Source organism: Labrus mixtus, chromosome 11 (genome assembly GCF_963584025.1).
Source record: "Labrus mixtus chromosome 11, fLabMix1.1, whole genome shotgun sequence".
Taxonomy (NCBI): domain Eukaryota; kingdom Metazoa; phylum Chordata; class Actinopteri; order Labriformes; family Labridae; genus Labrus; species Labrus mixtus.
Genome location: NC_083622.1, coordinates 3,455,095 through 3,479,631, shown reverse-complemented (window position 1 = coordinate 3,479,631; position 24,537 = coordinate 3,455,095). Strand labels below are relative to the sequence as shown.

Below are 24,537 nucleotides of genomic sequence, written 5' to 3'. Positions count from 1 at the left end.
TCTTCAATTCATATAGTTTGGTTTTTGTCCCCCGGTTGCGTCCGCAGCCTTTCTGGTGTTACGGTCTAAGCGAGGGACACGCCTGCTGAACACAAGACGATGATTTTCAGTTATATTTATGTTCTTGGAGCACTCTGGTCTCGGGTATGTCTTGGTCTTGATTAGTGTGGTCTTGACTTCAACACTAGTCTGTAGGCGTACCATTGGTACACAGGGCCTTATAGATAAAACCCGGAGGTGCAGCCCTGCTTCTTGATGTACAGTGGCTAGTTTCCAATTTCCACACTCACAGACTCGAGCTCTGTTCACATACAGTACGCACAAAACTCCTGAAACTGCACTTTTCCCTGCCAGCCCCTTCATAAATGTTACGATGTGAAAACACAGCAGGAAAATATTCACCTCAAGTGGGCTGGCACGCTTCATTATGTTTTATGTTTTGCTGCTTTGCTCTTTCCTTCACACTGTGAATATGTTGCGCTGCTCATAGCATTGATATAAAGGCTGAATTGTCATCATATTGTCTTGTCCACCATTTCCACGTTTTTCTTTTGATGTCTTGTCCTTTCCTCATGAGAACCCTCCACCTCCCGTCACACAGAAGCAGCCTCGCTCTTTGAGGTGCATACATGTGAATAAACAACTCCAGAGCCGCCTGTCTGAAAAGTTTACTTTTTTTAGTCGTGTAAATGTGACGACGGCTTTGCAGATTTTTGGGACACGTGAGTGCTTAGTGCCGTCTCAATGTTAAGTCATCAAAAGTGTGATTTGTGTGAGAGCTTTGATGCAGAGTTTACAACAGCAAATTAAGAGTGAGTCAGCATTAGTGCCGCATTTCCCGTGGGAGATAGCCGGGAGTTTATTGCCAGCTTGGTGTTGTGAAGGACATCATTGTTCAGCTTCGCTAAATGTTAACAAAAAGTGATTAATTAAAAAATGATTTTGCCTAAAAAAATAAATGAAAACAAAACAAGCATGCATGTGATTTGTTAATCTTTAAAATATGTTTAAGTGACAAAATATGTAGTTTATCACTTTAAATGTCATTAAGGGCATTGCCTTTGGGATGGCGCCAAAGTTCTCAGGGGGGGTGCGGTCATGATAAAACACTTATTGGATCATTTATACAAAGGTCTTTTGGTAAGAACAAATGTGTGTAGACCTATTCTGTTTGGGTTTTATCAGTGAAAACTATTGAAAAGTGGTCTGGATTTTTGCCAGCCATGCATCTTTATGTTCCCGATTAGGTCCTTTCGGGTCCACGCTTTAATTATATTCAAGAATGGCAGGGGGGCACGAAGTAAAATGGGTCGGCAACAACTGGTTTAGAGCCCATTTGAAGAGTTGCTTGTGTTTTTCAAAAGTATATATATTTTTTTCTGATTTAATAGTTTGCGTGAATAGATAAACTCTGTGATGAAGGAAATACAAATGCACACTGGAGGTTGCCCTTTTTTTTTAATTGTTTTTTTTTAATGTCTCATCTTGTTTCATGGCAACGTGTGATGTCCTGATAGTGTTTCCCATTCTTCTTTTCTTTTCTTTTTTATACCAATCTCGAGTCCACACAGATTCACGCACTGCATGCCTGATGCCCTTAAAGTGTGGGGGTTCAGTACTTCGGCCTTGGGGGTGGGGGGGGGGCATTGGGATAGGGATCCTGAATCACACACTCGAAGGGGCTGATGAGGATTTTTACTCACTAGATGGAGCTAGAGTCCAAACTAGATTCACAGAGAACAGCGACTAATGGAGATGGACTGAGAGGCAAGGGGGAAAGAGAGAGAGAGAGAGAGACTATGGGAGGGTGTGAGAGATTTTGTGTGCATAAGTGAGTGTGCGAGAGTGATTTCTTTATTTTTTTTTGCTGTGTGTACATGTCAGCACATCATTGTTTGAGCTTTTGTGTCTGCGTTAAATCCAACAATTCCCCTCCAGATTCTTCCTCTCCCCGAGTACACACACCTCTATTAACATTAGCGTCATCCTTTCCTCTGTGTTCTATTCACCCGGAATGAACGCAGACAAAAACACTGCAAACAAACACACACACATATACGCATCATGCCTCCAGAGAAAAAGCTCAAAATAACAGCAGGAGGAGAAGCTGTGCTGAATACAGGGGGGGTGATGCTGTGCAGAGAGGCTTCTTTAGGACATTCATGGAGAAAAAAAAAAAACACTCGAGCATGTTTGTGTTGCTTTAACAAGCTCCTGAGGGATGACTGCTCTAACCATCCAGTTATTGTCTCAGACTGTAAAACATGCTCCATAAAGCTGTACTGTACCTCTCTGTGTGCGGTGGGTCTCTGCTGATGCTGAGGCAGAAACTGGGTCATATTGATCGTCTGCATGGCTGATTGAACGTGCGGTCTGCTCACACACAGCTGAATGATAAAACTCCTGTTCCGATCGTGGGAAAGATGCTCACAGTGTGATATTTCTTTTTGCTTCAGCAGCCAACAGGATCATCTGATTAAACCTCCCTTCGGTGGGAGTGTTAGGTGAGAGATATAGACGGTTCTTTATTTTGTCCCTGGTTCCTCCGTCCTACAAACATTTATTATTATGAGCGTTTAATTACCGACTGTTTGCGCTGTAAGGCAGAGAGATGAATGGTTATTAAAGGAGTAATTATAATCAACAAAGTGAGTTTAAGCTGATCCTCATTTAGTAGCAGACTCCCTGAAGGCCTTAATAAAAGACCGTCAACAGACTCCCCTGTGACAGCCACAGGTTTGATGACAGTGAACTGGTGTTTTATCCACAGCAGCTCACCGCTTGTGTCGTCACTGGTGGCTTTTTGGGGATTGGTGGACAATCTCAGCAACATAATAAGAGAAACCCCATATAGTTTTTTTTCATGGTGATCTGGTGTTTCTTCAACAAACTTACAGATTGTTTTACATTTTGATGGAATAGCAACCGAACCTCATAGTTACAGCCCAAGAAAAACATGCAATATCTTTGAATGGGCATATTTTTTTTTTTTTACAAGCACAGTCCTCTGTCACTCATTTACACTCTAAAAGTAATGGAGCTCATTTACACCTTGATTTGCTGATCATTTAGGCTCAAGTCATTCAGCCCACAGACCACCAATTTTTACAATTCTACAATTCACTTATCAGACGCTTTTATCCAAAGCGACGTGCATCAGAGAGTAAAAACAACACAAGCAAGGATCTAGAAGAAATTAAACAATAAGTAAGAGTAAGAGCAAACGATCAGCTTTGAGTCTGATTGGACACACAGGTGCTGACAGGAAGTGACCAGAGGCAAAGCACAACATTGACGTCTGTTCTTCAGAGCTCCAATCAGTATAGAAACCATCTCATAAGTCGTCGTTATCAAACAAAAACCATCGTCATCATCATCGTTAAGGTCGTGGGTGTTCATGAAAGAGCTGGGTCTTTAGCTTTTTCTTAAAGGTGCAAAGTGACTCTGCAGATTGAATGGAGTTTAGAAGTTCCTGTTGTGAAGGTTCAACCAGTGATTCAGTTGTAGCGATGCAGAGAAATTAACACAGTATCTTTGAACTTAAGAAACTATATTTAAACTTGAATTTAAAATGATCCTGATGCTAATTCTGTTAGCATGTTAATGGTATTTTCCATTATGTGTTTTCTTTAAGCTAACAAACTCAGATGTACATCCTGGTGTCGCTGATGACAATATATGTAGTGTGTTCAGTATAAAGTAGTAGAATAGATAGTTTGCGATTAATCTACATTTTAACCCTTTTTTGGTACGCTTTTATTTTGTATTTTATACTGTCTTAAGCTGAGATTGTTTTGGATAAAAACCTGCTTTTATTTTTGAAAGAGTATTAGGAACTTCTTCCAGTAGATCAAAAGTTGCAACATTAACTTAACCGTGAATAAAGGGGACCTCACTACAGATCCAAAGCTTAGGGGAATGTTAAAAGAGTGAAATGTTTGATGTCACCAGGTGAATATTACTTTGGACTCATTAACTGAGCTGTTGGAGTTTTTTTTTTTTTTTAAAGTGTAATGAGCCGTTTAAAGGTGCTGTGGTGTCGTTTATTTCCATCACTCTGGCTGCAGGAAGATGGGACGAATCGGCTCACGATTCATTCAATTAAAAATAATGAATGAATTTTGCGATGGACTTTGACAGCCCCAACTTATATACATTCATATTAATACCAATAAGGACGTATGTACAGGACTTGGAATTATATAAGATGGATAAGGCTCTAGAAATATGTAGAAATGTAAAGTCATAATAATAGTAGTAGTAGTATTTTTGGATATGTTACAACAGGAAAAAGGATGTAATAAAAAGGCCAAGTTAGTCGTACTGAAGACATTTAGCCCAGCTCTGTGTCTGTTAGGTTTGCATGTGTTATACGTTTGATTGCAGCAGGTAAGAAAGACCTCCTGTGTCTTTCTTTTGACAGCGGAGGTGGATTAGTATTTTGATGACGACTCTGCTCTTCAGACCGTGCAGCACGTTTGTGTAGGTGAAAAGCTTCTCTGTGTACATGTGGATGTTGTTGAAGATTAACACATGTACACACACACTCCTTCCAATGGGGCTTTTAATGTTCGGTGTAAGTTTCATGTCCACACTGTTAGGAGCCGCGAGCAGAGCTTTTGAGTCTTGTTGATTTAAACCTCAGCTAAGTAGACGTAGGAGAGTCCTGCACTCTGGTGCTAACAGGGAGCCTGCCACCTCTCATCCATCCTCGCCTCCTTCAGACTGTCTCCTGGGCGGAGTAGAAATGAACATGACTTTTTATAGCCATAGTCTGCGCACAGGCCCTGGGGATGATTTTTCTCTGAGTGACTTATACTCTGCCCCCCCCCCTTCACCTGAATAAGGAGAAGGGGAGAGGTTGCAGCTCTGGTGAGCGGAGAGAAAAATGAGGGCAGCTCAGCATGTGTTTGGATATTACCCTCTCTCTATGTGTGTGGCTGTGTGTGTGATCCGTCCTGCTGTGGCCTGGGACGTGAAGACACTCCTTATAACTCAGTGCATACCAACGTATGCGTGGACATGTCTAAGTTAAAGTTTAAAGTGTAAATAGGAGGAGTGATAAAGAGTATGCAATACATGGACGAAACCAACACTAAAGTGCCTCAGACCTGCATTCTTTAAAATGACTACAGGCAGCAATGTAGTTATATGTCAAAAAAACTATTACACATGCAATATGCTGTTTGTTTGTGTGGGTTCATTGGTGATGCGCTTCTCTGTTTTCATGTGGACTCATGTGGTTTTATTGAAACGACCGTGGATGCAGCTAAATGTATGCAGCACTTGGAGTCCAGGACAAATTTCGTCAAGAGGACTATAAAGTAGGGATGGATCATGATTTTCAAATATAGGATAGTCCACAATTTATGTTACACCGACGTGTTCGTGTGACTTTTATCTCATCCTAAAAAATTTAGTCAGTTTATAGAATTAGTTTTTCCCTCCATTATTGTAACCAGTGGCTGGTTTTAATGAGGTACTAACACCAGGCGGGGAATGTAGAGTGAAGCTAAGAATGATCTGTTTAACTTAACGTTGTTACAGGTGAGCTATCATGCTGTTCCCAATTATGATGCGCTCAACGTGGGCAACGTCTCAGATGATGAGGCAAACATATGTTGGAGTAATCCCAGGATAAGTCTGAAGAGGGCGCTAAACAGCTTGATCTGCTAATCACACGAGAGTTTTAACCAGGCGGTTTCGAGCCACTGGAAGTTTTACACAGAGCTGGCCAATCGGAAAGAAAGTGGGCAGTGCAAGCTGGGCCTTAAAGAGACAACAGCTGACACGACCGAGGCTGAAATTAGTGTTAGAGTAGAAGATAAATAATGAGTTTTTTGAGCTGCAAATCATGCAAAGCTACTGTATATATGTTTTTACAGCCTGACAACATGAAAGTTGAAGATGAGTATAACATGGGATCTATAAATAAATGATCAATTAAATATACTGTAGTCAACAGTACCGTGATAGAGAGGCTATTGGCCAGTTAATGACATATTCCTTTCTGCAAACTTCAGATGCCTCTCCCCCTCATGCGTTTATAAAACCTCTGTCTTTATAGTTGATTTAATCTGAAACAGTCACCATTACAGATGAGGCCTTGTTCTCCGTCTGCTGTATCTACCCAGACTCATCCATCACCTTGGTCAAATTTGTATTTCCTGTAGGTGACTTTAACAGACTCTATACTACTGCGTGCTAAATCAATCAATCAATCAATCATTATTTGTAAAACACCAATTCATATCAAGTGTTATCTCGAGACACTTTACAAAAGAGCATATGGGATAATATGCAGGAAGGACTTCTCCTTTTTTTATTCCTCGAGTTCCTGTTGTCCACACTTTCTTGCCGCTGAGGTGGAGGTGGGAGCAGGCCGTGCACTATGAGGACGGCGATGGTTTTGGGGACGACACAGTCCGATGGTGGTGTCTGGGCGTCAGACGGTGGGTGGTGGTAGTGCCAGATCGCCTCGCTGAAGATTGGGGGAGCTCCGTCTACTCGAGAGCCTGACTTCTGCTGCCAAGCCTCCTGGGCTTCTGCCGTGGAAGGGGGGGGGGGGGGGGGGGGTGTTCCATAGCAGCGAGCCGTCCTCACCAAGAATCCCGAGCAACCTACAAGACCTCAGGGTCTCCCAGGAAAATCTGTGGTTGTCTGAAGGGACAACACCACACACTCTGGGTACCTGGTTCTCCGGACTTTAGATGAGATGAAAAAGGCTGAAAGGCTTCCTGTATGACTTTCAGAGCAGATTTCCAGACCAAATCAAAAATCCTCTTTTCAGACATTCCTCCTTAATGCCTCAGCCCCCCCCCTCCTGCCTCCACACTTAATTATCATACCAAAACTGTGCCAACTTATTAGTGTTATCAAGAATGTGTGCTTATGTTTGCTTGTAATTGTTGGTAATTAAAAACAAGATATTGTCCAGCATTGGACGCCTTGGACTTCAATATTGTAACCTTGGTATCGAGATTGTTGGATTTTTTTTTTTTACTAGAATCAGATGGAAGTTTAACATTCTGGTATCATGAAAACCCTTACTGAGGAGAGGCAGAGACAGAAGGTGGACTGAAAGACGTAGAGAAAAGCAGTGCAGGTCACAGGCTGATTGTACATCTGAGCACGTTCCTCCTTGCTGCCATCCTGCACATTTCCTAGAATAGGGCAAGCAGGGCTTTAAAAAGAGGGGACAACGAGAATAATGAGAGCGGCGTTGTATAAGGTTTACTGTGCCAAAGGGGACACACAATACACACAGATGTTGCTTATTGACACGGCGTGCTATTTTATTGCCGTCTGAGGGGAATCTTTTTGTTTTTCAATCTAAAGCCTTTAATAGCCTAGCGAGTGCATGCATATTAAAGTCCAGGCTCCTCCGCTGGGAATCGAACCCCTAACTCTGACTCTGTTAGTGTTGGGGGGGGGGCTTCAGGAGAAACACATGTCACCAAACTTCAGTCTTAATATCTGCAGTTGTTTTAATCTCAATTATTTAAAGAGAGAAAGCCGATTCAAATAGTTGAATGTTTTAATCAAATCACTCTGCCCCTCTTCTTATCTCGGATACGGGGTTGGGGTTGTGGCGGGCGGGCGGGCGGGAGAGAGAGGGAGGGCAGCGCCTCGTCACTTTCCAGCAGCGGTGCTATGATACCTGGGTAATTACTGTACAGGGCTTACACACATCAGTGAGCAGTAACCAGGCAACTGGCCAGCCTGCTGCAGAAACAGACAGAGACTTTCTTTCAGAGTCACGGGGGTCTGTCTGCTATAATCTACTCTATTTCATTACGGCAGAACAACAGAGCAGGCACGTTGAACGGGATCTGCTCACACAGCCCCAAAATGAACGCGGGCATCATCACGCGCCTTACAGCAAACGCAGCGCAGTGAGGGATTTGTCTGTTTGATTGTGGATGAATTGTAAGGAAAGAGTGTTTTTCCATTTGATAAACCCTGAACAACACAGGTCCTGAGCTGAATGATGCATTTGTTGTCTGTGTGGTAACATTTCATCTTTTAGAGACAATTTGTTGACCAGTCTTAAAAACACAAAGCAGTATTTCTCATTCTCGTTTGTCCATCCAAACATCTTAAGATCTGCACATGACACAAGTCTTAAGTTTTCACATGTGCACTCCTGAAAATATCTACGTCTTTTCAGGACTATTATTATTATTAAGATTATTTTCATCAGTGTTTCAGGCTATTTGACCCTTATAAAGACACATTCTGTTACCCCGTAAACACAACACAGACACATCATAGCTTGACACAATATTCATTTGACTGATTCTCAAATATACTAAAGATTTTTAAATGGTCGGCAGGGTTTTATATTGTCTTGTGTTTAAAACCACTACATAATAGTGCGGTCAGATAGCTGGAGAGGCGTCAGGTCCCGAAGTGTCGAAGTGCCCTTGAGCAAGGCGCTGAAGGCCCCAAAAGCTCTGGTGTGCTCCCTTTGTAGCAGCCCCACTCTGACATCTCTCCACTAATGCATGTCCATGTCCTGTTTGTGCATGGGTGTGATTCATGTCCCTGAACAACAGAGTGTAAAACCAGAATTTCCCTCAGGGATTAATAAAGAATGTAAAATTAAATCAAAAGGATGTAAAAAAAAATGACACAACGAACAAAGATGAAAAGTACCATTCGCTTCACCAGCTGGTGTCTTTGTTGAGACGGGCCTGGTGCTCCTATGAATGAGGTTAATGAAAGTGCTGACACTGAACCAAGCAAAATTGTGGGCCAGACAAAAAAAAAAGGTGTTGAAGAAAACAGAAGTGCTGATTTTGAAAACTGATCAGTAGAGCTGAGAGAAACCGCGCAGTAGATGATTGACAATTTTCCGGGCATGATTCACAAAAAAACGATTCGCAGCTTTTGCGCCCTAATCCTGTGAAAATCAGACGCATCATAATACCGTTTAATTTCAGTATTTATTATCTGTTAGTGGAGCTGTACTTAAGCAGCCTGCTACCATGTGGATTTGTAAAATTGTGTGTTTCTCCAATGTGCAAGGCCGCCCAAAAAGTGGGAGCGAAGGGAAAGCTCTTGGGTTCCCAGAAACATGGGGAGGGCCCACGGAGATTAGAGAAATATAAACCCCTTCCTCTCCGAAAGTAGGCCCAGTGAACTTAAAGGCAGGGTTGGTCATTTCCTCCAGATTCACTTTTTAAGATTTTGGTTGAAGTTGTCTTTAAGTCCTGACAGAAATTAATAACTCATGTTCTCTGAAAAAGGAACAAATAAATCCATCATCTGTAGCAGTTTGTAAGCCTGTAAAAACTTTGACCAATGTCTGCCACGAGGTACCAATCCGATGAACCAATCAGACGCCTCCCTGTCTCCCTGCTCGTTTATTCACTAGCTCACACTCAAGTGTGTCTTCCATGACGCTGAATGAGACATGAGACGACGTAGTTTCGACACAATGCGAGCGATAAGCTGAGGTTCGCTTCTGGACCAATGGCGCTTGTGCCATGTAAGTGAGGGGGCGTGGCTTTCAGGGAGTTCAGAGGGGAGGTATAGGGTGCAGACGGAGCACTGAAGGGAATGCTACTTTCAAAATCATGCTAGTTGTCGATAAATGACCAACCCTGCCTTTAACTGTCAGATAGCTGCCATCTTTAAACCATTGAATGTATAAAACATGGCGGTAGTCTCAGTAACGCCCCCCCATTGGTTTATGAAGTACTGTTGTGAAGCACAAAGATGGCAGCTACGAGACGTCGGCCTGTCAGTCAACTCAGCCATGTCCGATGATGCATAACTCTTCAACTTAATGAAATCAAAACTGACAAGTTATTAACCCCTTGCACAGTTTAACCAATAAATGAATGAGCTATTAATAACCTTTTTTTCTGGAACCAGGCTGTAAACATATTTATCTTTTATTTTAAAATGGTCATTTAGACATTGGACATAATCAATCAATCAATCAATCAATCAATCAAACGTTATTTATAAAGCACCTTTCAGACAAATTAAATTGCAGTTCAAAGTGCTTTACAAGAGTGCAGAAAAGTTATTGACGAAAAGTAGTTTATAAAATCATTGAGACTAATGCACACCAATAAGAATTAAAAATAAAATATATGTATAAAAATAAAATACGATAAAATACGACACATAAAAGCAACAAGATATTAAAATAATTATATAAGAGGAAAATATTTAAAATTGTAGTAGGATAAAAAGACAATACAGTAATGTTAAGATTTGAATTGATATGAAACACTATATAAAAGCCAGACTGAATAAATGAGTTTTAAGACTGCGTTTAAAATTCTCGATAATGGGGATTGTCCATCTTTTGCAGCCAGTCTCAAGTGGACACTCAGGGAACTGTAAACTTTTGGCTCTTCTGCGTCGGTTTCACTTTTCTACGTCCGAGGTCGCCGGTTGCTTTCAACCTGACACGCTGGTTTGCAGTTACTCAGATCAGCTGTGTGATCAGTATTGTGATGTAAAGTGAAGACCTTAGTTTTAAAGCAAAGGTTTTAAATGCAGCAGAGTGTCTCGGTTATAATGAAACATTCTGCTCATGTCAAATCACATAAAAGGCCGAATTAGCAGTTCCTCATCAGTTGGACTGACATGCTAATTTCCCAATTAACAGTGAAGGGGTGCTATGGTAACAGCATTAAGAGCTGAATACTGAATAGTGTGTTGCAGCAGCATCATTCTTGATTTGTGCTCGTCTTATCATTGATGCTCTCATGTTTTAAGGAAATGGTCTTGAGGTAAGGACACCAGTTGGGTCATTATTCCTGTTACAATGTCTGAAATAACATTTGGGATGGTTAACTTTTGCCGCAATTAGAAGCTTGATGTTTTTGTCCAGAGGAGTATACTCCTGTCACATCCGTCGTTGTAAAACCATTTTGAACACAGCAGACAGAAGGGCATCATACGTCAAGATCACGGTGCTCTCAGTGTAATGAAGACAACGAGCATTTGAAGTTTGATCACATTCAGTTTGTCAGCCAGAAAATAATTTATAGTGAGACCTTGAAGAGAAGAAAAAAAAACACTCCAGAAGTCACTTTGTCCCTCCAGTCTTAACGGGGCGTCCTCTCTCTCTCAGTCTAACCTTGTGCTGGCCAACACTCAGAAATATAAATGATCCGAGAATTGCATTAGCAATCAACTAAGGGCTGGCGAGTTTATTGTGCACTTTCAATCAATATGTCACGAAGATCGGAGATTTCTTAGCTTTTTAATTAGGAGGAGCTTCTGTCCTGAAGGGAATGAAAATGTTTTTTTCTTGGTGCTTCTTTAAAGGAGAGCTCTGGTGTTTTAAATTGTAGGACCTTGACCTATTTTTTTCCCCCACTCTTTTCTTTGTATCCGAGCAAATAATAAACTACTTTAGTTAAATGTAACTTTCTCCTGAGTGTGAAACTTAAAAAAATCTGTATGAAAAAAAAGGTTAGGCACTTTTTGTGATTTTAAGATTGAAACTTGTCTCAAAAAACAGGCAGAAATTGAGAAGTAGGGATGTAAAGATTCAGTTCAAAGGTATCCAGGTTCACATCGGTACTCTAAAAAATGAATTGCGATACTTTTTGGTGGGATATCTGACGTCGGCAGCTGTAGAGCAGAGGCGGGTTGGTTGCAAAAAGCAGGTGTTATAATGGCAGCTGAAAAGGGTAAATAGGTTGAAAGTGAGTTTGGGACAGCATTTCCAATATGGCGACCGCATTGAGTGGCTTCAAAAGTCAGAAGCTTCAGAAACCAATGGGTGACTTTGTTAAGGTTGATGTACTTTCTTTTTTGTTTAAATAAAGAAATCTAAGGTAATACAAAGAATAAGAAAAAAACTCACATTGTGACCAGTAAGACCCCGTGAGCCGCTGAATGTGAGTGTGCACATCACCGTCCATCTCTGCTCTACACACTGAAGTTCTGAAACTGAAACAAGGTCAATAACTGACCAGTGTCTCACTTTTATTGGCTGTAAAACGCTGCAGTGGAAACCAGGAATAAATTACTTTAAAACTCAGTTTTTTTATTCATACATGTTACAGTGTGGATGTAGTTTACGATGACCATTTTAGATGGGAGCTAATAATAACATATATTATTATAGACATATATTTGACCTATTACCACTTGAACGTTGTTATAATTCATCTTACCCAAATGAGTTAGTTCAATAAGCCTGAAGCTCATTTCTATGGAGCAGCGTGCCCTCACACCATTTGTTCCATCCATCTAGCATACCCCAGACTCAATTACTATGATGAGGAAAAGGTACTGAATCAAAGGAGTGGATGGCAGTTGGCCGTCCTCCAGATGGACTGGCACAGGTGTGTGTGTGTGTGTGTGTGTGTGTGTGTGTGTGTGTGTGTGTGTGCATGGCAGGCCATTTGTAAGTGTGTTTGTGTGGGTTCATATGTTTGTGTATGTGTGAGCTCTGCATACATGCATGTGAATGTGTTCCATCATCTTCATGGGGGGAATAAAACACCCTGATGTGTGCAGGTCGTCTGTTCGACCTGAGCTCTGAGTTCCTGAAAGTTTTGGGGTCAACTGAATGTGTGAACACTAATGAATGGTTTATTCACCAGACTTTACCCGTAGTGTTTCCCCACATAATAAAACTGCTTCCTCAGTTTTTCTTCATGCCAGTGTGTTCTTCTCTACCCTTCAATGATACTGCATGCAGGCAAAAACTGTCATCATAGCCTCTGACTCAGTTGCTTTTGTCTGGCACTTCCAAGTGGTTCTATTTATGTTGTGTCCTGTTGTCTGAGACCCCCACCCCCACTCCACTGCATCTTCCCCATTCCACGTTTTCAAAGAAAAAAGATTCAAACTTCATATGAAGGATTTAATCCCTGTTCTTGTTTTTGTTTCGTGTGTTTGTTGTGTGATTTCAGCATACTCTGTTGGCCGTCAAGTTCATCCTGGCCTTCCTCATCCCAGATGTTCCCAAACACATCCAGATCCAACTGGCACGCCTGGAGTACGAATCGTTGGAGGCGCTCAAGAAGAGGGTAAAACACATTTTTTCATTCTATGGGTGGAGCCAAGATTCAACCAACCCTTTTTTTTTCTTTTTAGCTCAACAAAATAGTGGTAACAGCACAAACAACAGCTACAACAACAGGACAATCAGAAAATCAGAAAATAATGCAGACTGCTCATGTTTACAGTCCGTTCACATATTCTGATAAAAGGACACTTTATTGGGCATCTTTAACTTTGAGGTATCACAAAGGTTAACTCTTATTTAGACCACATTAACACCAACACAATCCACTGAAAATGTTCTTTTTTGGTTTGTATTTTTCAAAAAAGCTCCGCATTCAGACGACAACATTATGAAACCAACAACTAGACGCTGTAGTATACATGCCAGGCCAGTAGTTGGCAGTGTGACTTTGTAATGAAACAACACACTCATGCACACTTCCTTCTACATAGCGTTGAGGTGTAAACATAGAAAAATGACAAACACACAAACGTTTGTGTGTACGGATGATGAGGTGGGGGTTACTACTCATAGTGACCCTGAACTACAGAGCGAGAAACTTTTAAGAAATTGTCGACTCAGAGTTAAGTCCTTCGGCATTTTCTCAGACAGATCTTGGGAGTCTGCCATTGTTGTAGTCAACGGCTATTGACTTGAAACACAAAATGTCTCCGTTTTCAGAGGAACTGCATATTTCCAGTTTCCAAGACGATGGAGGCGGTGCAGTTTTCAAAAGTTAGTAGTCTGGCCTTTGTAGTATAAACGAACTGCTTTGTGCACACATGGTTTATGTGCACGTCTTTGTGCTTTTTTGAATTAAAAGCATTAATTCTGACTATTAGCTCTAGACTCAAATATACCCCATGCAAGGAGTGAATGAAGTTATGACTTCTTAAAAAGAGTTAAAGAGCCCATATTCTGCCCTTTTTGGGGTTGGTATATTTAATCTATGTACCTACTTTTGTACGTTCACAATAGCTAAAGTCCGAAAAAAGTGTCTGTTTTCATGTACTGCTCCTCCTTGCTCCCTCTACGCTCTGAGTCCGTCAGCTGCACTCTGCTGAGCCCCCACTGTTAGACCCCACGTGGGCCAAGTCTGCTCTGATTGGTCTGCCGATCCGCTCTGTCGTTATTGGTCAGTTGCTCAGCACGTGTCTCGGAAATTTCAACATGAGCTTCAGGGCTTGCCACAACGAGCCAATGGGCTTAGATCAGTGATCTCACACTGACAATGACGCCGCACTGACACATTTTTTTCGAGGGGGGCTAGAACCGAGCGTTACATGCAGCTAATGCTACAGCTAACAGGAGGAGGTAGGAGAAGCCGCGTTTCTGCGGACTTTGAGTTTTTGCACATAGATGTGCCTAAACATGCACAGGACACATGGAAAACACACTAAAGAGCATATAAAACCAGAAAAAGCAGAATATGGGACCTTTCAGTCAAACTCCCTCTAGGTTAACTTTTCTTAGCTCTGTGTTCACGTGGACGGGACGGCGCTTCCTCCAGCTTGTTAATGTTTCACTCAGAGGCTCAGACTTGTTTTATGTACTACATCATAGTACTGGGTTTCAATGTTTTTCAAATCATCACACTCTGTTTTTATTCACATTATAGCCAATGTCCTGCAGCTCTGGCACAACATCCATAAAGTTTCACATTTATATTTTATATAAAATGGAGCTTCTTGCTAGTTTAAATATATTTTTTACCTCATTGCTTTGCCACATCTTTGCATTTAAATGCTGTTTGGGTTGCTAGGGGTTACCAAAGTTACCATCTCCAAACAATCCGGGACACTCAGGAAATGATGCAACAATAAATACTAAATAGTGGCTGTCGATTCCATTGGCTGTAGAATGTTACACGTAATAGTTTTTACTTGGTTAATAAGGTTTTTCCTAAATGTCTTTAATGAGTCAAATCATCTTCCCAACTTGGGAGATTCAAATCCAGCCCTAGATGATGTCATGAAATGGATTTTACAGTTTTATTAGGAATTTATTTTGACGATTTTCTCAAACATTATGACATATAGTATCTCTCACTCTCACTCTCACACAAACAAACATTCATATATGCATGTATGTACACACAACTTGTGGGCTTGTTGATGCTGTAACTCTCCAAACTACCATCCTCCCCACACAATGTACACAGAGGGCAGATCTCATGTATGTGGCCATTACTTATGCTTTTCCATAGCTTCCCATTTAGCATCGAGAGTGAGCTCTTGATGTCCGTCCCAGACCACTTTGCAGAAGATAAATGGTGTGCGTTATGTTAATAGTATTGATATGGCTCCACAGTAAAGCATTAGCTCTCTCAGCACCGCAGCCATTTGTTTGATGTGGGCTGACGGGCCTGAGTGCTTCTCTGATGAGCTGTTGGGCTTTCAGTTCATCATTTGTCTCTCGTGCTCTTTCTTTTTTTTTTTGTTGTTGTCAGACTTCTATTGCTGCACAGTATGTGGACATTTTGAGGAAACATTACATTACAGTTTCTCCTTCCACCAAAAGACCCTGCAATGTTTACATCGATATATGTGACAAACTGCAGCTTGCATACAGTCAGCTGATGGTGTTCATTTTCAGACGTGATGAAACCCTGCTGCCTGCTTTAGCTCTCTCTCTCTTTGAACAGCCAGTGTTGTTTGGTTTGATCAGTGTTGTTCTGTGGTCTCTTGGTTCTGCAGAGAGAGCACCGAGGAGGGTGAGTAGCTCTTTGGACACTGGAGTGCAAATCATTCAAAAGTTGACACCTCATCTTTTACCCTAACTCTGTTGGTTTGATCTCTAATCTAACATGGCTTCATTTTGAAAGTTAGGGACCCCTTTTTGTCAACTGTCATAACCGAGATTAGGACAAGTTCCTTCGGGATTTAACCATCAGCATGATCTAAAACTTAACCATCAACGACACAGGGATTGTTCTGCAAAGCTAAGCTCTGGCCTGATTCAAACTGCCTTTTCAAGGAGCGATGTGTACGTCCCCTGTGACGTCTGGCCTGCACTCTGGAAGTCACAGAGGCGTAATGGGGGGGACTACGTGATCCCACTTCTGTGGCGGCATCCAATGTAGTAACATAGGCGTTACAGGGGCAAGATGGGATCAGCGGAGCCAGCAGGGGAGAACAGCGCTGTGTGTGTGTGTGTGTGTGTGTGTGTGTGTGTGTGTGTGTGCATGCATAAGTGTGTGTGTGTTTGGAGTTCCCGCTGTTTCTCTACAGGTTGTGCTTCCTCAATGCCGTGACGCAATGTGAATTAACAGACCAAGACACCACTTCTACACCCTTGCAGGATCAATAGGAACGTGCAAAGACTGCGTTTCAGAATTGCAATCTGAAGAGGCTTTTGTTGGAGTTGGCCTGACAGAACTACCTTCGATCGTCTGTGCTAATGTAACTCGGTTTACAATGGGAGGAGGTTGAGGCTCTTTGTCGATCGTTATTTCCCCACAATCATGGGAACAACGCATCATAATGCAGAACGTACTCAGACAGAAGATTCATGTTGTCAACAGGTCTGTATAGTGACATTTCTTATATATATGTGTGTGTTCCTTTGGGCCATTTTTGCCTTTCTTGGATAGGACAGCTGAAGAGAGAAGGGAACCGTTGGGAGAGTATGAGTACGGGGATGACATGCGACAAAGGGCCAAGATCGGACTCACATCCGCTGTGACTAGGATCATAACCTCTATACATGAGGCGTGCGACAAAACCGCTAGGCTATCCGGCGCCCTCTATATACTAAAATTCCATTGTCCACCAGACTCCATTGATGACAACCATGAACCATGCGTAACTCTTCAGTTTCCTTTTTACTGTTGCCTTGATGAGTTAGTTACACAAGTATTTTGGTGCATCAGAACTAACCATTTGACCATCACTGAAGTCAAACATTAGCCCGTTTTCACAAACACCTTGGCCCTGTGATTGACTGGCAAACAGTCCAGGGTGTGTCCTGCCCCTCACCCAGTGGCAGCTGGGATCGGCTCCAGCCAACCACGACCCCGAACGGGAAACAGCGGTGTAGATAGCTGATGGACTTCTTAATGTTTCTCTAAAAAATAGGATATAAATGCAAATTTTCCTGAGTATTTATTACTGCGTTCTTACATTGTTGACCTTAACTTAATGTGTCAACTTCACTAGGGGGCTGGCAGGAACATTTCAGGGTAGCGTTGTAGTTTTGTGCATATGTGAAAACCACCAATTAACACAAACAAACTCAGCCTTTGTGGTCTTTACTACAGCTACAGTTGAAGTTTCTGGAGATATTTCAAAACATTCATGTAGATATTAGTCAATTAGATCCTTAAATACTTAAAAGTTCAGCAGGTTGACTGAAACAGAGGGGTGATGGATTCAGCCAGGAGAGCTGTTTAACGTGCATAAGGTAAAGAACCACCTATGTAACGATGCTGTGTGTTATCATCGCTTAATTACGTTTGTGAATTAGTCAGAAGTGTTTGATTGAAATTCAACAAGTTGCCCTTTACCCCCCCTGCGGTGCTCGAGAGAATATGAATGTAGCTGAATGAAATCTGCACCAACATGCAGACACAGGCGGTCGCAGCAGAGTGTGCAGGATTAAAATGGTGAGAGGGGGAAACTTGTGCAGAGATCTCACGTTTCCCTCAGGAGACACTCGATCAGACGGACAGGTGACCTTCTTGGCTGAACTCGTGCAGCTTACAAGTCCCCTTCCTTCCCCTGCAGAGCCATCTGATCAGATCAGTCACAGCACAACAGCACAAATTCACTTCATACCGTAACACTGACTTCATCAGACGGGGGAAACAGAAGAACAGATGAGAACTTTCAGAGGTCACCCCAACGCATGGAAAAGAAAAGAAGGGCATTGTCGTTAACACAGGAAACTATACAGATACATAAATCAGCATCATAAGAGTGATGGATTTCTTCTCTAAACGTTGCTAGCAGGAAAAGATTGTCACAGTTAAGTCTTCTTTGTGTCTAGCTGATGTTCTGTGTTTAAGGATGTATAAAAGGTTTTGGTATTTGAGCAGATCAGACAAGTTTTCAGAACTTAGATCTCTGTTCTGGCACCTTGACAGCGAAGGACTTTTTTTCCTAACAGGGCTGTTTGAGGGGGGGGGGGGGGGGGGGGCAGGGGAGGCTGACAAATCCATTTTGATGTATGTAGCCCAATATAACTAATTACAATATGTGTCTCAATAGGATGTACAATCATCATACACCACTCTCTGGAAGGTTTATTTACAACCAAGAGCGGAGCAAAATATCCATATCACATGAGAACTACGAGACCACGCGGGAACAAAGAGGAAAAACATGTAAACAAAATGTTGCCTTTTTTTTCTGAGGTTGATTTGTTGCTCACTTGGTGCCTGTTGTGACGTAATTTTTGATGAAGTGATGTAAAATACGATCATCATTCCGGTCAATTTCAAAATAAAACACAATATAGGGACACTGTGCGTTTCATTGACTTCAAGTTCTGTTCCATTCAGCTTGACCCGTGCGTCTAGCGGGCGCCGCCGAAAAATCGACTCGCAGCGTCTTTGAAACTGAGCAGAGTGGCTCTGCTGGCACGCTCTGGATATGGACCGCGGCGCTCGCCGTGGAAACAGGAGCAGTGATCAGAGTGGTAGTGGGCGGCGTAGGCGTAGTTACAGACCGCGGCGCATGGAGTGTGTGGAGTGAATTCTGAGAAGTAATTAGAAGGACTGATCTGACTATAAGCGGGTGTATTGCAGCTGTTTGCCACGAGGCTTTAAGTCGACCTCAGCTCCAACTCTCTGCATGTTTTTGGATTGATCAAATTTGAATTGGAGATTTTATTTCCAATATGTCACCCATTGTTGGGCTCTTCAGAAGTGAACTGGGTGACATGACTGAGACTACGTCCATGCTTTATATGAAGTCTGTTGTGACTACAGAGCTGCATAAAGTCTGAATGTCAAACTTTGTGGACTCCAGAGACGAGCCTCTGAGGACAGCGGGGTGAGATCTCTAATTGGTCCGTCTCTTTTCTTGCGTCTTTGCATCTTCTTTTTTCTCTCTCGTGTTAACCGTCTTGACATTTAAACTCATTAATTCTCTGGATTCTGCTCTGGAGGATGTTTCCCATCCTTCTGCCTCCAGTTGAAATAAATTAATTGCCCCCTTGTGTTCCTGGGGGGAGTGGGGTTTGTGTGTAGCCCCTCTGCTGCCCCCTGAAGAGTCCGCTCTGAAGCTGAAAAAGCTGCATCAGCACAACCCCCCCCCCTCTGAATCAGTCTGCAGATCAGAAACTTAAATAACTTCCAATTTGCCTGCTTTGCCAGAAGCATGAAGGAACTAATTGATTAAAAAGTGACTCTGCCAAGATCAGCATCCAGGGAGGAGGGGCGTCTTCAAAGTCGTCTGCTGTCATTTATTAACCAGAGAGCAGCATGGTGAACACACAGAGAGCACGCTGTGTAGAGACACACACACACACACACACACACACACACACACACACACACACACACACACACACACACACACACACACACTCTTTGCTCCTGTCTGACCTTGTGGAAAAATCCCAGTGCACACAGCTCTGCTGTTTTGACAGCTGTGAAAAGATCTGATCTGGGTTTCAGGATCATGTTTTTGCTTACACAGTAACTCCCGCCCGCATCCAAGGCGTTGAGCTGTGCCGTCGTGCTCCTGATGACCCATGATCCTCTCCGAGCCGCGTGCTGTCAGCAGAGAGACCTACAAACAATACCTGCCTGCTTCTTGTCCCTGTCCTCCTCAGTCCCCGACTAGAGACTGTCCAGAGCCTCTTCTCACACAATGAACACCGTCTGTGCAGATTCAGCTCAGGACTTCATGTCCTTTTAGGAAACAGTAAGAGACACACAGAACGGGTAACACACAGCCAGAGAGGAGCTGTTCGCCTCTGTGGTATCTTCAGGAGAAGATTGTACAGCCTTTGACTAACGAACCATGTTTACCTACTGCAGGTCTTAGCTGTGAACTGAATCTAAAGACAGCACCAGCAATGCTTTGATAGGTTGGTAGTTTTGAAGTAGGGTTTGAAAAGGAACTTGTCAACAGTAAGTATATTAGCCACAGGAGATGCCAGTCAGCACGGCTCCTTAAAAGGAGAGACCGGCTGGAGGTGCCTGCACTGAAGCGAAGTTCTACATCTCTGCAGACGAGGTGCTTTGTCATCATGTCATTTAGCTCATTTTCAGAAAAGCAGAGCTAAACAAAACGTCAGGGTAAACGTACTCTTTAGATATCTGAAGAAACCTCCAAAACGTTATCCTTCCCAGATTATTCTGGCTCTGGTCCTCACTTACAGGAAAGTCTGTTTTCAAACCAAAGGAGCTGAGGGAAGCGGCGTTTGCCTCGTAATTTAACGAGCAAAGTTAAAGAGAGGACCGAGGTTTACTGTTTACTAAACAATAAATACAAGGTGTATGATAGCGGACATGTGTAGTTTACCTCAAAATAATAATAAGAGGGTAAAAGAAAATCTCTCAGTGAAAGAGAGAAAAGTGAAAAATGAATCTTCCACACTCCAAAAGTGCTCTTATTATCATGTTATTGTTGAAAGCAATAAAACAGAAATGTTTAATGAAACACAGCACTACAAGAAAATGACTCTTGGATCATCTAGGTTTAAGAAGCCATGAATAAACATTTTCAATTCTGCTGTTGTTGTTGGATTTCAGCTCTGATAAGATGAGCGTTGTTGTGATTCTATCCGGCCTTATTCCAGTACGATGATAAACTTTAAAGCAGGATGATTGCAGCCAATGTAAAACCTCTGATGGTGGAAAAAGGAGCCAACGATTAAGTGGCAAAAACTTCTGTTCCTCGAGTGTCTAGGATTGCTGCAAAAGCCGATGAACCCTCCCATTAGATCCCATATTAAACCTCACAGTTCTACATGAGAAATCAACATGTTTACAGCCGGCTTCTGGTGGATCGTTGGAGCTGCTTAAGGCTCACCTCAACAACCAGCATTGTGACACACACACACACACACACACACACAAAAAGTGAAATTAATCATGACTCTCTCTCTCTGTCTCTCTCTGTGTTTCAGAAAATGCTGGAAGCCTCGGAGCTCAGTAAGGAGTGAGGAGGAGAGGAAGCTGTACAGATACTGACGGACCGCTACATCATTTTGTTGTTTACACCCCTGTGCTGATACGCAATCACATGTATGTATTAAGGCAAAACCACGTGTTATTTTTTTTTTTTTGGGGGGGGGGGATTTATGTGGCTGATGTCCATGGTGTTCAAATGCAATATCTCCCCCGCATCACTAAAGAGGGAAGCGACGGTAAACTGTTGGGATGTTAGGATTGGACCGCTGTGTCAGATACACGGCTGTGATAACTGGTGTGTTGAGTTTGTATTTAAAGGAGGTGTACTGTAATGAAGTGTTATTTCAGGGGATCCTCGGTGGGATTAAACGGGATAAATGATCTTTAGAGTCACGCAAGAATGCTGAATTATGATCGACGATACTTTACCAAATATAGATGTTATATCAGAGACTGTAGATGGAGGGGGTTTGTTGTGTAGTCACTTAGGGTTGGGTTCTTTGAGTACTGTGGTGGTCTGGGATTATGCAACTGTAAAGGTTTGTTCACCTAAAATGACGAGTTCTGAGTTCTCACTCCACAGGATGGTGGTGTGCACGACATAAACGTACCTCTCCAAAGCTTCCATGCAACAACACACTGACTCAAACTGACTCAAACTGACTTAAAATGAATGATGCTGATTATCCTTCAGTACTAAAGCTGCTTTTAATTACAACACATTCTGTATGCTTGACTCCAGTTCTGCACTCCAAGTGTGGAAAAATGACGGCCTTAACATTTCACCTCTAGGAAACCTGATTTGAATCACGACTAAAAGCAAACAATCCGATATTTGACCTTGAAAACCATTTTTATTTAACTATCTGCAGAGGTATACGCCTCTCATGAACAGTCAGACCTGCTAGTAAAAACTGTTTGAACACTGAATAAAGCAGTTTGATTTCTGGTTTGGTAATGAAAGGTCAGTTTGGTTTGGCCCTGAATTTCAACATTGTAATACTTTGATGCTTTCAGTACCATGCGTTGTAAAACTAAACAACCTCAATGCGATAGCTTTAAAGGTCACATATTACGCCAAATACACGTCACCATGTTGTTCTAACACTAATATGTGTCCCTAGCCGGTCTACAAACCCCTCAATTGGGAGAAAGGTCCACCCTCTCCGTCTTTTCCCTGCTCTACTTTTCAGAAAATGTGGCCTCAAACAGGCCGTTTTGGAGATTTTCCCTTCATGACATCACAAAGGGCAGTAGCCCCTCCCCCCAGGTGGGTGACACTCCCACATCTAGGTGTTAGTTCTGCCCTCTGAGTCTGCCTTCTCACCGTAAAAAAAAAATTGGGAATGGTGTAAGAAAGCCCAAGCTAGCGAAGCCCTTCCAGAGAGGGGGGCGTGGTCAGACACAGCTCATTTACATATTTAAAGGTACAGACACTGAAACAGCCTGTTGTGAGCAGGGCTGAAATAGAGGGGTTTATAGACATGATCGAATACAAGATCAGAGTGGATTAGAACAAGAAACTTCACACACATGTTTTGTGGAGGTCTGAGACTTTATTTAAATTTGTCCAAAATGAGTATAATATGTGACCTTTAAATAAAAATCTGATCTTCAGTAATTTATTCAACCAAAAGCTGCCACCAAAGAAAGAGAGAAACTTGTTATTAATTGCACAAGTGAGTTTTCTTGCAATCTTTTTGAATTAAAATTAAGAAATTACCCAATTCATCACGTTCAAACACGTGGTACTGAGAGGTATGGAACATTTAGACATTAACATCTTGATAAATGGTTTTTCAAAGTGCTGATATGTGATTGAATTTCACGATGAGGTATTCAGCTGACTTTTTTTCTGCACTTCTATAGAACAGAGACGATGACACGTGCTGATTCTGTTTGGCTGTCTTATCATAGCATGTGACCTACACAGGGTATTATCATATAACTAGTAATATAATCTGTAGCTCCTTCAGTTTGACTCGAGGTTAAAACTGTGCACTCCTGTTACGACCCCCGTGCCTTTAAGTGAAAAGTCTATCAGAATATTTGTTTTTATATGCTCTACAAAAACAGTCCTGTGTGTTTACATGACTTATCGTACTGAAACTGTTCTGGAGAATAAAGTCGAATGGAACCAACGAGGCTCTCTGTATCTTAAATAAATATAGAAGGAAATTAAATGTGTGTCCACTGTGTGTTTTTTTTTAATGAATGTTTATATGTTTACACAGTGTCAAGAGACAACTTTCAGTTCCTGGTTGAAGCTCTGCAGTGTTTGTGGAAATTCAGTTCATAGAAAGATCAACTCTAAGAGATTCAAGCTTGTGGAGCTGCTGCCCAGAGTGTCGTATAACCTGTAAATCACCACAGACTGCGTTTCAACACCTTTTAAAAGACCTGGATCCCAGCCTCATGTGTCCGAGCCACACGGCTCACCGTTTTATCACACAGCTCTGGGCTGGACTTAAAGCTGCAGGAAACAATATTTTATTCATTTATAAAGCCTTGATTGGAAAAATCCCACCATCCCACCATATAACTACTTCATCAAACCACTCTCATAGTCAAATCTCAACTCGTCCTAGTTACTCATGTCCAAACACTCCTCTGCTGCAATCACATGGAACACTTCAGACCCTCACACATTTCTACCTGTGGGTCAATTTAAAACTCTGATTAAAGTACTCATCCTTTAGGTAACAGCTTCTAATTGTGTTGCCACCATTTCTGCACTTTTTCTGTTTGTTTCTCTTTTGTTGTTCTCTTAACATCATTGAAAATGAGGGCATGACATCACTGATTCTTCTAGAAAGGTTGAATGACTGCATGAATATTTATGTGGCAGCTCAGTCAAATGGCTGTAAATTTAAAGGGATTGAAAAGCCGGGTACCAGAGCTGTACTCACTTTTGAATCGTGTCTTAAATCTGTCATTTAAATGAGTTTAGAGCATGTTTCATTGTCATATTGTTGTTCATTTATTTGAATGTATCCTCATATAGTGCTATGGGGTTTTATGAGATCCAATGTTGTTTACCCAAAGAGTTGGACGTTAGCAATAGCTGTATACTCTTTATACAGAACATCAGTTTCATGCTCTGTATTCAAACAATGTTAAATTGAATTGTCTCTATTAAATAAATACATTCAAAAAAATCTAATATTAGTGAAGACACCAGCTGGAAATTACCTTTTTTTTTTAAGTTATTAGACAATCTTAAAGTGCTTTTGAGAGAATAATAAAATATCACTACCACTCAGTCTGTAATGTGAAATATCACAGTTACAATTGCATGACTCGTGTTAAAGTAGCAATATGTAACCCCTAGTTATTAAAACGGGTACTACAGTCTACATTCCAAACATTGGAGAGAGCTGTCTGACCCCGCCCCCTCCTCTCTAGAGTCCATGTGCACACAGGTTGCCATGTCTTGGACACTGAAGCTTCAGTGTTTACCCAG

At 41.9% G+C, this 24,537-nt stretch overlaps 1 protein-coding gene across 2 annotated transcripts in view; it reads left to right on the top strand.

The window, feature by feature from the left end:
- ano10a (anoctamin 10a) overlaps positions 1–22,008 on the top strand; it is a 35,621-nt gene extending 13,613 nt beyond the window's left edge. The window contains exons 13-15 of one of the 2 annotated variants that reach the window (XM_061049596.1): positions 12,897–13,013; positions 15,688–15,704; positions 21,071–22,008. In XM_061049596.1, coding sequence (XP_060905579.1) covers positions 12,897–13,013; positions 15,688–15,704; positions 21,071–21,134 — 198 coding nt within the window. In that variant the 3' untranslated portion in view covers positions 21,135–22,008. The remainder of the gene's footprint in view (positions 1–12,896; positions 13,014–15,687; positions 15,705–21,070) is intronic. The other variant, XM_061049597.1, reaches the window with a different exon arrangement.
- Positions 22,009–24,537: the final 2,529 nt, after the last annotated feature.